The 14,175-nt window shown below is 41.2% G+C and overlaps 1 protein-coding gene across 3 annotated transcripts in view; it reads left to right on the forward strand.

The window, feature by feature from the left end:
* The window catches only part of PPARGC1A (PPARG coactivator 1 alpha), a gene marked incomplete at both ends in the record, with an annotated part of 170,139 nt that extends 166,506 nt beyond the window's left edge, over positions 1-3,633 (forward strand). For 2 of the 3 annotated variants that reach the window (XM_081999240.1, XM_081999242.1), the window contains 2 exons: positions 196-347; positions 3,530-3,633. In XM_081999240.1, the coding sequence (XP_081855366.1) occupies positions 196-347; positions 3,530-3,633 (256 nt within the window). The remainder of the gene's footprint in view (positions 1-195; positions 348-3,529) is intronic. The other variant, XM_081999241.1, reaches the window with a different exon arrangement.
* Positions 3,634-14,175: the final 10,542 nt, after the last annotated feature.

Genomic DNA, 14,175 nt, shown 5'->3' on the forward strand with positions numbered 1-14,175 from the left:
TTGCTAGTTGAGATTTCCTGTCCCAGAAATAAGTATTTAGCTGCATGACAGGACAATCATGCTGATAAATGGATGTAGTACTTCTGGCATTTCCAGTGCTGGATCTTCTGCAAGTTCTTGCTTTCAGGAAGGGGTTACACTAATGTGCGTTAACTCTTTTTAGCTTTTGTTCACAACTGTGTTTTTCAATTGCAGAGACAGCTACGGTTTCATCACCTACCGCTATACTTGTGACGCCTTTGCTGCTCTTGAAAATGGATACACTTTACGCAGGTCAAATGAACCTGACTTTGAGCTGTACTTTTGTGGACGCAAGCAATTTTGCAAGTCTAACTATGCAGACCTAGGTAGGTATTTTTTCTCTATGTGAATTAAAGTACCTAACTAGAACCTTGTAACTCAGGAGAATAATTTAGTGTTTGCTTCTTCTTTGTTTGCTGCTTATATTATTGAAATGATTGGAGGAGATTAAAGGAAGTGGTTTTCACTTGCTGCAAGAAGTTTAAAACTCTGCTAATCTGAGCTCTAATCTGAGCTGTCTTCTTTCAGATATTTCAGACTGTGAAATTTCTTTTAAAGCCCATTTTCTTCATTATCAATAATAAGTGCGCAATATTAAATAATACATTTCCATATTGAAATGATAGCACTGCAGAAACCTCCTTCACGCTTTACTGTTCATTGCTATGCTATGACTGCTTGATTCTAATACCTGATTTATTTATATAAGCGATAAACAGAGAACAAAGTAGAGGCCTCACCCAAAAAAATTCATTGTGATTCTTGCTTTGCCCTGGGTTGTGTTGTAGATGTGTAGAACCTGCCAGAGACACTCCTTAAACACAAGTCATAGCTTCCCAGGTTTGAAAGCTAGAAAGGCTTGTGATCAAAGCTGACTCAGTACAGCAAAGGCCATGGATCTCAACTGGTGATTCCTGTATCACAGAATCACAGAACGGTAGGGGTTGGAAGGGACCTCTAAAGATCATCTGGTCCAACTTCCCTGCCAAGGCAGGATCACCTAGGGCAGGTTGCACAGGAACGCATCCAGTCGGGTTTTGAAGGTTTCCAGAGAAGGAGATTCCACAGCCTCTCTGGACAGCCTGTTCCAGTGCTCTGTCACCCTCACAGTAAAGAAGTTTTTCCTCATGTTGAGGTGGAACTTCCTGTATCATGCATAAGCATCTATGTATGAAGGTGTCTCCTTGCGGAGCCTGCCAGTCATGATGTAAGAGGCTCCAGCCTGTGGAGAGCTTAGCAAATCTCTTGGTGTTTGCTGTCCCACTGATGCATGTACAGAATGTATATCAGTCTCCAGACCCCAGTATGCTGTGGTAACTCCAGTCCCAAGTGTGCATACTGGCTGTGATAACACATCTGGGTCTGTCCTAGTCCTGTCTGGGCAAAAATGTATGGTTCTGTCCTATGCTCTGGGTCAGGATGTGATGCTTCCCCTTGCAAGGATGTTTGGAGATGTTCAAATCCTTACAGCAGAAATGCTGATGTTAAGTATATGCATAAAGAGACCATGCAGACTACCAAAACATCCTCTGTAATATTATATTATAAACTCAGCTCTTATTTAATTAACCTTTTAAAATGTAAAGTATTAGTTAATTGTTAAACCTTTCCTGATACCTGTATAAATAGACCAAAGGTATGGGAGATACTCTTTTTTGAATAAAATAGCAAGGGACATTTTGCCATTGAATCTATATTAATCAGATATTGTGGGTTTTTATGAATAAATGACCACAGTCATTAAAATCTCTCATAACCCTGTAACACAGTGCTAATGAAATCTTGTATGTGCTGCCCTCGGCTTTGTACAATGCAGGAAGTGAATACAGATATATTTTTTCTAACCAATTGATGTCTTTTCAGAATAAATGATAAAGATGATATGCATTGTTCACAATGAATATGCTATAATTCACTTCAGTGGCTAAACAGATAATGTAAAGCTAAGAAAAGGCAATTGACTGCTGAAGAGATAGAGGGTTGATGTTGAAAATATAAAAGGTAGCAAGGCATTTGTCGAAATGTAGGCTGATAAAAACAGTAAAAACAGATTGAAGTCTTGACTTGATTTGACTTATCTTCAGCAGTGGGAGCCAGGGTCGTCTCTGTATCTCAGAAAATCTGGGGTTTAAAATAAGTTGTCTGAAGGGAACCCTCTTGAACATTATTCATCACTGGGAGTATTCCCTGGCAGGTCTCTCCACACTGAGTGGGATTCCCAGAATATCTGTGAGCAGAGTATTTTCGCTTTGTCCTGCTGACAGCTTGAGCTTCCCTACTTCAGACTGCTTTCCCTGTATTTTGCAGAGCGTCTGATAGAGCTACATAAGGAAATGGCAGGATGAACTTTAAAATTCATGAGCTAGTACAAGGACAGAGAGAATTAATCAGCCTTGGGTTGAGTACAGAAGAAAGAAAACACTTGAAAATACTAGTCAGAAGTTTAACACCTCTCCTCTGTGAGAAGATATTGTCTTAACGGAACTTGTAATGAACATTTAATGCACAGCGTGTCTTATAGTGGTAGATGGGGAGTTCTGATTAATTCAACACAAGAAATGGCAAGAAAAGGGCACTCTCATAAAGGAGCTGTGACACAGGAACCGGGGAGAGTCAGTGTTAAGCAGGGATGACTCCAAAAGGAAATTCGGTGCTCGCAGCCATGTCAGTAATTGCCGTACTGGAGCCGTTCGGCCACAGACGTACAATCCCTCCTCCGCGCTCGGAACAGACGGACGTCTGCGTCTGAGCAGCTGGCAGAGCTGGCGCGGGTGTCGCAGGTCACAGGAGCTGGGCCATCGGTGCTGCCGTGGCTTACCACGATGTGGTAAGCTCCTCAGCTGCAAAAAGCTGAGGAGCCCACCTGAGATTGCTGGTGCGGCGGTGCGGAGGCCCTGCCATGAACTGCTCGCACTCTACACAAGCAAATGCCCCAAAAAATCAGTGTGGGAGCAAAACCAGAGATTCAGGGAGGTGCAGTGACCCCGAGGCCGGGCAGAAGCAGCAGTGTCCCCTGCGTGCTGCCCATGGGCTGCCCTGGCTTTCTGCAGAACCACCCTCCATTACCTTTCTCAGGAAAAGTCAGTCTTGGATATTGCATGTTCCAAAACAGCAGTTGCAAAACAATGGTGGAGTTTTGGGTAAAATATCTATCAAGATTATCCGGACTACTTTGAGACCTATACATAGCAGTGTGTTGGTGCTCAAGTCCTTGGAGAAACTGTTTTGAGTTTACCTGCTCTAGGTGTACGTGCAATTTGTGGTATGCACCCCGCGATGATATGTACTGCTTTTGTTAAGTCCTGCTTCTTACCAGAAAGCTCTGTGCATCCTTAAAGCTTCTTTGATGACCATTTGTGGGCTTTTGTCATCTCATTCCTCTAAAGCTGCGGTCACAAGTGGATTGTTTCTGTAGTGCTTTGTTTGGACCATTGCACAAAGAAAATAAAGTAAGTACTCACCAGTCGTTCTTGCCTCTGACCTGAACTTGCTTCTCTTTGGGTTTCAGATTCAAACTCAGATGATTTTGATCCTGCTTCCACTAAAAGCAAGTACGACTCCATGGATTTTGATAGTTTACTTAAAGAGGCACAGCGGAGCCTGCGTAGGTAACATGCATCACACCTAAGGAAAACGGAGGGATGGCGAATACCTCACGGACATCACGTCCTTCAATAACGGACAATTAAAAAGTCATGCTTAGGATTTTCTCCTACTTTACACTCTCTGTTCAAAACCATGGTTTACATGAACACAGCTGCTCGACAAGTGGAGAGACAGGATGGCTGTCCAGTAAGCACACGCGTGTCCGTGGGTGTCAGCTTTGCTTTCGTGGGTGATCGGTGGCGGGGGAGCCGGGCGTTCCTCGCGAGTTCGATGCAAACCACAAGACATGGCAGCAGTTCCACAGAGATACCTGTACAACGATGAACTGCAAAATCTGTACATAATGCATTTTAACAAAAAAATAAGAACGAAAACAAACAAACAAAAAAAACCAAACCTGAGAACTACGGCTGCTGATGTCTGGGAATCAGGCACTGCATTATTTTTTTTTTTAATGAAGCTTCTTCTCACAACACAGCGATAATATGACAATCCAGAAGAAACCACAGGTCCCAGAAGCCTACAATCTGTTTTAGCTTTGTTTTAAGATGTTTCTTTTCTTTGAGGGTTTTTTTTTTTGGTAGGATTTTTTTTCAGTCCTTGCAAAGAGAAAATGAAAGGCTCAAGCTTCCCTAACATTTTGAAGTTTCATCTTTTAATTCTGACACCCATGTAAATGTCTACAACGTTGATCTTCCACAGCAAAATTTTCAAAGCCTTGTTAATGGTCAAATGTGCAGCTTGTTCAGCGATATATTCTAATGAGCGGACGTGGTGTTACATTATTAATGAGAGTTGGATGTAACTATCTGGGTGTGTGCACAGATAGTTTATTTGCTACAATTCTCTAAAGTAGTTGAGTATTTACAAATGTTAAATGGAGTATTTTTATTTATGTACATACTGTATGACGATGTTCTTTTTTGTTACAGCTATGCACTGTAAATGCAGCCTTCTTTTCAAAAACTGCTGAATTTTTCTTAATCAAGAATACTCAAATGTAATTATATGAGGTGAAACAATTATTGTACACTAACATATGTAGAAAGCTGAACTTACGCTTATATATATTTGATTGTAAAAAAAAGAGAGAAAAGCGTGTGGGTGAGGGGGTGTGTGTGTATATGTGTGTGCGCGTGTGTCCGAGTGCAAAAATGCTTTACACTCATTCATCCATTCTTTGGTGAGCTTATATAAGAATTTTGTCAAGAATTATCCTAGCCCAAAAGGTATTAACAACTTCTGCAGTATTTTTCCACATTTTTCTCATTGCTTGATTTTCTTTTGCAGTTTTATACACTGAATTTGTTAGGGAAATGAAATTTTCTCATCTAAATTTTTCTAGGAGATATCATAATTTTATGTAAAGTCTCTCAAATGGGTAATCATTAAGAAATGTTTTTATTTTATGTATCAACAGTAGTTTTGGAACTAGAGGTCAAAAATCTTTTTAAAATGCTATTTTGTTTTAATTTTTGTGATTTTAATTTGATAAAAATATGCCGAGGTACTAAGTGCAGTATGATTTTTACAGTAATTCTGTGTCTAAACGCTGTTCTTGAAGCCAGTAATCTTTTCATTGGCAGAGTTTAATGATGGTATTTATCTATATTTTTTACAGTTATGCATCCTGTATAAATACCAATCCTTCATTCCTTTGTTTACTAAAGAGACATATTTATCAGTTACAATTATCCTATTTATTATAAATGATGAGATGACTAAAATAGTAAAAAGGCCAGTGGAAATTTTATACCTAGGATGCATGACGGTTGTCAGTTTGGAGTAAGTGCTTCGTTTGGAAATTCAGCTTTTGCAGAAGCAGTGGGTTGTTTGGTTTTTTTTTCTTTTTTTACTATGCACTAGCATGGCCTCAGATGTGCCCATGACATTGTTGCTGATGACATTGCTTCTGCTAAATTAAATAGAAACTTCAGGAAGGAAAAAAACCACAAGAGTAAACTACTGCTATTCTGAGCATCAGAGTTTCATCTGAACTCGGAGTCTCTAGACTGAATCAGCAAAGTTTGGAATTTGCTTGCGAATGTATAGATTTGGTATTCTATTACTGTTTGGCATTCATGACTCCTCTTAAAGGTATGGCACACCTAACTATTTAATCTCCTTTCCGACTCCCAATCTTAGAAAACCAATTCCACACCCATGCCAGTGCAGTTGATTTTGATGGCTGCATTCATTTTATCACCAGCATATTGTGTTCTGAGAGATTCCACTGTCTGTCCTGTCGGATGCTTGCTTGATTTTTAGGCTTCTTCTTTCTCAGTAGATAGATAGCAATAAAAAAAAAAAAAAGAAAAGAACTTTTTCGGAGGTTCTGTGTTACAACTGTAACATTCTTTAATCTGCATAATTCTTGTTGTTGCTCTGTAGGTTAAAAATGCAGGTATTTTAACTTTGTGTGAATGCCAAACTAAAAGTTTACAATTTTCCTTTCTGGATTTTGAGTATCTTCTGTTGTAAAGAAAAATATTAAAAGCAATAAATTATTTTTAAGAAATCAATATTTAGTACATCATATTATGTGTTCAAGGACCAGATGCATTACCTATTTTGCCTTTAAATTTCTGTGATAAAATTTTAAATACATTCTCTTTTGCCCTAGATTGCTGACATGAATAAATTGGTGTGGGGCTTGGGGGGGGATTATTTATTTTTCACCAAGCAGGCATAATGACACGAGTCTTTTTTTTTTTTTTTTTTTTTTTTCTCACTGGCCTGGCAAACATTCTCATCTTGAAGATGGCTTTCCTCTGTGGAAATTACAAATTACATATGAAACTAATGTAGAGCTAGGATCGCTGAATAAAGCTATTTGTATCCTTTGTAGACACGGTAGTAGGTAACCCATGAAAATATAAACTCGGTGTTTCCTTCTCTTTTTTCTCCCCCAAGAACATTTCAGATTAGCACATGTACCACATTGTCACCAGAGGCAAATTGCAGCATAGCTCTGTGTGGCTTTTAGATGAAGATTGTACTGTTGCTTTCATGCTGTGGTAAGTACCACATCCGCAATACAGGTAACAGAACTGGTACTTAGAAAATACGGTCTTTCCTAGAGCTGTAACAAAGTAATTCCTATACAATGTAAAATAATCCAAATCCAAACAGAGGGAGCCTAAAATTGAAGAAAAATACCTGTGCTAAACTACGCTGAAAAGCAGTTGGGCTGCCATCACCAGGAGCAGCACTGAGAGGAAAGTTTGTGCCTCTGGGGTATAATACTTGGGTCAGCTGAAAAAAAAAAAAAAACAACCACACCTTCTTCACATCCCTTTGGATGTGAGCTTACAGTAGGTAATGATTGTGCGTCCTTTTTGATGGCTGTAATGAGAACGTCAATCACTGTAGTATAAGATCTGATCTATAAATGACCTAGAATAGCCATGTAATATAATGTGATGGTTCTAAATTTGTACCTATGTGACAGACATTTTCAATAATGTGAACCACTGACCTGATGGAGCTACTGTAAGATTTGTACAGTAGGTGAACATGTAAAGCTATTGGTTGGACTATGCTGAACAGGGAAAGTGAGTTATTAGTTAAGCCCAAGCTGGGCTATTTTCCACCTGACAATTCTACATGTACTTTTGTGGTTTAATTCATTGTATGAAAACTCCTGTGATTTTTTTTTTTTTTTTAATGTGCAGTACACATCAGCCTCACTGAGCAAATAAAGGGAAACGAATGTTTCAAATCCATTTCTGTTTCTCTTTTTTATCACAAGTGACAGGTTTCCCCCCCCAACTGGTCGTGTACTGGGTTTTCTATTACTTTTTCTAGTGGTTGTAACTGATTTCAGATAGTAGTCCAGATCACACCTGCATTACTGCACTTCGGGCAGGGGACAGAACTACTGGTTTTAATATATTTAATGGTAGAAAGGCGCTATCTGCCCTTCTGCTGTGAGCACCCAAGGCTGTTGAAGGGCCGACATAAACCTTGTAGGAAAACTTTGAAAAATGCTCAGTGGAATTTTAAGAGTTGCTGGCTCAAGTTCAGAGGGGGTGGGGAATGTAAGAGCTTTTCTACACGGCCATGCTTGGATCGAGGTTGTGCAGGTAGCATGTGACAAGTCCATAATGGTTGGTATCTTCCATCCTGAGATGACAAATACCGGCACTAGGAAAAAGCACCATCATGGGAGTTCTTCACCAGCCTTTCTGTCTCAGGAGGAGAAGGATCTCGAGGAGGATCAGGAAGGTAGGTGGACAAGCATGGGTTTTCTGAATCCTTCCTGGACAGTACAGGGCGCAGCATGGTGGGCTTCCACACTGGCATTGCCACTGGGCAGGCAACAGCTAGGCGAGGGGCTAGCAAAAGGGTATTCCCAGCCCTCTCTTTCACGTGCACATAACAAGGGGAAGGAATTGGTTTTCTTGGGTTTGCCCGGGGTTCGTTCACAGGCAGCCAACATACCGCTGTAGGCCTATCCCGTTGTGTCAACAGCCTTCTCGGGGGGTTAACAGCACAACACTGCATCACCAAGTCTTCTCGTCGTGTCTCGGAAGGCACCCGAGGCGTGATGCCAGGAGCAGCGCAGGGCAGCCCGTGCCGCTGGTGGGCAGCCTGGTTGTGGTCTTTCAGTAAAGAGGACTACTGAATTGGCTTGAAAGAATTGCTTTTCTCAAGATGACTAGCCTCCACCTCATCTCTGTTCCTAACATTGCTGGTTTTTTTATACTCTATAAAAAATATTTCACTTTTGCATTTTTACCATTTACTAATCCAAACTGTTGTGCTTAGTGCTCACAATGGTGGTAGAGCAAAGTTCCTCGCCACGTGGGATTTGCGCTGTTGACTCACTGCTCCTGATCAAATTAGTGCTTAAAACGTAGTGGGCCAAATCTGTCCCTGACGTATTTCATCAGTGTTGCTGCTATTCCGTGAGGCATGAATGTAGCCCGGTATTTCTGCAGTTACTAGGCTTTTTAATTTGATTTGTTTATTTATTTCATATTTTTGCATAGCACTCTGATGCTTGCAAAAAAGCATTCTATTAGATTTCCAGGAAAGTATTGCTTTTTGCCTCCCGTCCCCTCATTTTACGTTATTAAGGTTTATTGCCTAAAATCAAGATCTCATTTATTAAGAAATCATCCCTTCCATTGCCTGTTCTCCTGGGTTACCGTTTTCTCCCACGGTGCATGCTGCAAGCTGAGCACCTGAAATCAGATTCAGGCGCCTCAATGAGTGGCCTGATTTTCGGAAACGCTGAGCATCTCGCAGCTCCCATTGACTTCAATTAGACCTGCTGGCTCTCAGCACTTTTAAAATCAAGCCACATATTTAGAGCCCCAATTCAGCACAGCATTTACATTTGTGCTTAAGTCTGTCCTGATTCAGCAAAGCACTTAAGCATGAGTGTTTTTAGATCCATTGAAGTCAAGCGCTCGGCTGCTTTGACTAAAAATAGACTCCTGGATTGGGGCCTAAGAATCCAAATACAGACACCAATGCCTAATTTTAGGCTCCATTTGGAAAACTTCAGCCTTGCCTACCACCTTTAACCTTTAATGCTTACAGAAAACACAAAAACACCCGTCAGGTCATAAGGGAAAGAGGGGGAGGTTTAGGGAAGAGAAGTGGAAGCGACAGACAAAATAAGCATAAGTAAATCAGAACTAAAAAATAAATATCCATAAACATAACATGGCAAAAACTTAAAATCCAGTCACCTGTGTAAGAGCTGCAGGAGGGGTAGATGAAATCCTATGAACTCCTTTATCCAAAGTGTATCAGCACCTTTACTTTAAAAATATGTATTGAATCATGCCAGTTTATTCCCTGTGCAAAAAAAAAAAAAGAGCTAAGGGACAGCAGAGAAAGGGAAGCCCCGATCCCATGAAGTCATTGATAAAATCTGTATTATTTCTAGCATTCTCTGCTCCTTTTCCTACTCCTTTTTGCTTATGGATCTCATCTGTGTTACTCCTTTCTTGAGGGACTCAACTCATTTATTGTTCAGCCACAAGAATCTCCTCTCTCCTTCCTTAAACTCTTTCTACAGTCTCATAAATTTACGTTTCTTTGCTCTCTGCATTGGCGAATTTTTTATTTTCTCTTCTTTAGGGAAGAGAAGTGGAAGCGACAGACAAAATTCTTCCTTGCGGAAAATGTTTTGAAAACTTTAAACCCAACTCTAGCAAGATTCCTTGCTTCATCGGTATTATTTCACGTTACGTTTCCAGAATGTCATTCAAGATTATTATCTATTGTCCTTCACCATTAATTAATAAACTGCTATATTAAACTTCAACCAATGCCAACTTCCCCTGCTTTTCTGCGAATCACACTCTCACCATTGATATTCCATGTTCACAAGCAAACTAAACTATAAATCAATTTTCTCTACTTTATCAAACAGCAGAAAGTAATAAAGAAGGTCACAAATAGTACAGTAGTTCCTTGGAGGTTTGTAACATCATAATTTAAAGCTCAGAAAGATTGAATCAAAAGTTGAATTAATCCCTAAGGGAAAAGATTCTATATAGATTCTATTGATAGACACAGGGCAGCCTGTCTTCATTGGGAGCTGGTATATTTGTTAATACTTTGGGACAAAGGAGACTAGTCTTCTCAGCAAAGAAGAAAATGAAATCCTCCACGAGAGGAAGTGAATATATCCTCTGCGCTTCCCATCGCTGCGCTCTCCGTGTACCACTCTGCTGAAAAAAAGAGAAAGCAAACTCACATTTTGCTACATGATGTGCTCTGCTGAATGGCTGGTGTCTGTGCAATGCAATTATGGAAAATGCAGCTGGGTGGAATACATATATAAATTGTAAATATTGCACTTGATTGGTGTTTATTCCTTGACTGATGCTTTTTTAGTCGAACAACCTCAGCCCAAAATCTTAGCAGTCTATGAATCCAAAGCAAAATGAAAGGTTGTTTTTTTTTCAGTGACAAATTTTGGTAAAGTTACAAATATTTCTTCTGTAGCTAGAAATATATTCCTCAAAACATGTTTAGCTTTTGAGGTTCCTTTGAATTATTGCAGCTTCCTTTCAACATGCTTCTGAAATAATAGTTTTACAAAAGCATTTCTGATTCTGTTTTATAAAAAAATCTATGACCTTAATGACATGACTGCACCTGATGAATTAAGTTCTTCCAAATTCAAATGGAATTAATGGAGGAATAAAGACTCCCATGTAAAGGAAAACAATTTAAAATAAAATCCATTAATGGCCTCAGCTGGAAAAGTTATACATACAGGTGTGGTAAATGGTGAGATCTGAGATGACACGTACCTTTTTGGAATGCGTGCATGGTGAAGTACAAGATGATTGAAGGGTTTGCATACTCATTATTTTCTTACGGTATTTGCTAGTAGATAGGAACTGAGCTGCTCTGTGACAAAGGCAGCTGAACAGAAAACAGGTACAATTCCAGCCTCTCCAAAATCAGTGACTAAACTCCAACCCTCATCAGCCTTTTTCATTAACCCTGGCTTGTGTAAATAGTGGACAGTGATCAAATGTAAATAACCTCATGTGCCTCATTTGCATCATGATAGATTGTCAGCCAGATGTAGTGTAAATGAAATCCAAAGCTAAGTATGAAGAAAACCATGTCCTAAAAAGCACAGTATGTAAATTATTATTAGGACTCTTAATCGAAAAAATTATTTTCTACAATTTATTTTTGACAATGTGCATTCCATTCTCTATTAAATTAGTGCTTGATAAAGTAATAAAATTATTACAGCCATAAAGCTGCTGCGCTATACCTTCAAGGCAAGGCATTCGAGAGATCCTCTCGTTGTCCTCGGATTATTGACTTTGGCATTATGAAAAACGCACATTGGTGCCTTATACTAATTCTTTCCTACTGCATTTGCAACTCGAGCCTATGCTTATTCACGCAATGTGTTGGCAGTAATTTTTAAATAAAGTAAAATCAGCCACACACTTGAAAACTCAACGGAGTGCTTTCTTTTTTTAACCATTTATTGGAACAATACCATGTCTTACTGTAGTTTTCTGTTGCATGAATAATGTATTGTCGTAGCAAGGCATGCCCTCAGTTACGCACTCCTGCCAGCAAGTAGTGGAGTGGTGAGTGCCGTTGCTGAATAATGATTAATTACTCGCCCTTCTGAAGGAGCCTGGTTTTGTAAACTGGTCACACAGCGTGTTACGTGGATTGTGTCTGCTACACAAAAGGTTACTTGCAATCACATAATGAGACATAATGATGCACATCACAACAATTCTTTGGTACAAATCTGCACACAATGGAATTTAGATGGAAACCCATTTATTTATGTATCCTGCTTGCCAGAGGGTACGAAACTGCACTGCATTGCTGCAGTGCTGCCATTGCTCCTCCTGCAATGCTGACATTTTGGGTGAAAACAGTGTGATGGCTTCTTCGGGAACCTCCAGCCATGGCTTTGCAGAATTACCCCATGACAGCCTGCTGGCAAACTCTGGGAAGGACTCAGCTCCCACCGCGTGACAGCTATGTGAGTGGGATGCTTTGCTGAAGTGTGTCCAAAGTCTTGGTTGGAACTTGAGGAGTTCACCTGCAGTATGGGGTGATCATACCTGCTCACACCCGTCTGACCTGGGAAGGGTGAGCAGGGAATCCAAGTTTTACAATGTAAAGAAGGAAGAAGGGCATTCAGAAGTACCATTCTAAAACATAGAGCCACAGCTTTTCTGAAGCCTAGGGGGAAAAAGATCTAGTTGTTCTCTGCTCCTGCTCTCTGGAAAACAAGAAGTGCTTGGCCATGGCTGTCCCAGGGTTGCTGGGACCACCGCTGGCAGCGCTGATGGCAGAGCAGTGATGTCTAGTGCTGCCTATTCTCAGCAGGAGACATTTACTGTCCAGGCAGGTTCTGTGTGGTACTTCGAAGTTGCTTGTGTGCCACTAAGGCTCTGTTGGTCAAGCTTGTCAACCAAGCTGCAGAGGTTTGAGTTGCTAGAGATGTGTCATGGGGCATGGTAGGCGTTGGGCCTTCTCTTGTCCTCAGAGAGGACAGGAAGGCCTGGACATGCATCTCTGTCCCACAACAACGTGGCAAAGCTGGCTGCGGCAGCCCGTGACATCTTCTTTCCTTGTGCAGTGACCTGGAATGTCCAGCATCCCCACAAAAGCACTGTCCTGATCTGGTCAGGTAGGGTGGTTTGGACACAGGAGCTGCATTTGAACAGGTGGGGACACGTGTGGTTAGAGAACCACGCTTTGGACACTCCTACACTACTGTTCCATGTCTCAGTGTTCAGGAACTACTTGGCATCTTTTAGTCAAACTTCTCATTTTTTCATTGTTGTCTCAAGAAGGACAAAATGTTATGGTATTGTTTATACATCAGCATGGCTGTGGTACAATACTTCTTGTTTTCCTATAAATGGCATCGGCTTTGCTTATGGGGTATGAGTTTCTACTGCATATATGACCAGGTCATCAGCAGTCTCTAATGCAATTATGTACTTACATGGAGCTAGAGAAGGTTGTTGGGGATAAGACCAGGATATGGTACCATACTACAACCAGCGTGGCAGATATTTCTCCTAACATTTCCCCAGAGCCCTCAGCTTTGCCTGCTAGCAATGTCATGGCCTCAGCTACCACTTTGCCCTCTGATACATGACAGTTATGCCAACCACGATGGAGTGCTATGTGCCCTTTCAGTGAGCACAAGGTGACCATGAGACACTTTGTGGGGTGCCAGGGGCCCAGCGGAGCGCGCCGGCACCCTGGCGGGCGAGTGGCCATAACACTATGGGGGGATGCTGTTTGTGTAACGGCTGTCGTACACCGAGCCAACAGCTGGCATAATTCTGCAGCTAACAAATATAATTTTTCTTCCACAAATAGTTCCTTGAGCAGTAGATCATGCACAGGCTGATTTACTGCAGCGCTCTCCTGTGTGGATTCTCTGATTTGTAATAATCTCACCGAGGCGACTCTGCAACCTTTCCCTCCACAGCGGCGATAACGGAGTGTCTCCACCTCCGCCTCTCCTCCTGGTCTCATGAAATAAGACGTGGTATGCTAGATCGTAGTATGCTGGAGGCTTCTAGCCGGCTACCAAATTTTGCTGACCAAAATGATCAGGAGTTAGCGGGGAATGGGAGCCAGGAGGAAACAACGGAGGCAGGAGGAGCATGTGGGCAATGGAGAACGGTAGAAAAACACATGGGCGGGAGGCAGAAGTGCCTGAGCCTCATCCCCTCAAGAAATGAGGGGGAAAAAACCCCAGTGGAGTCCTGCACTTCGGTGGCTCAATAGTATTGGTATTATTTCCTAGCCACCCAGACGTCGTCATCTAACTAATAAGGTGTCAGTAGTTTCAGATTCGGACCTTTGCATACTTGCAGCTGGGCGACTGTAGTAAGATTTTTGTGGAAAACTTAATGAGAGTGGACAGGGCATGGACATGAAGCATCGAGCATGAAGCCTCATAGCTCTGAAGCTGCACAGAGAGGCTTCTCAGACATATATCACAACCCCACGAGCTCTTGCTTGTGCTGCTACTAAGCTGTTGACATTGTATGAAAGCTGATATAA

Source organism: Phaethon aethereus (genome assembly GCF_964289735.1).
Source record: "Phaethon aethereus genome assembly, chromosome: 4".
NCBI lineage: Eukaryota > Metazoa > Chordata > Aves > Phaethontiformes > Phaethontidae > Phaethon > Phaethon aethereus.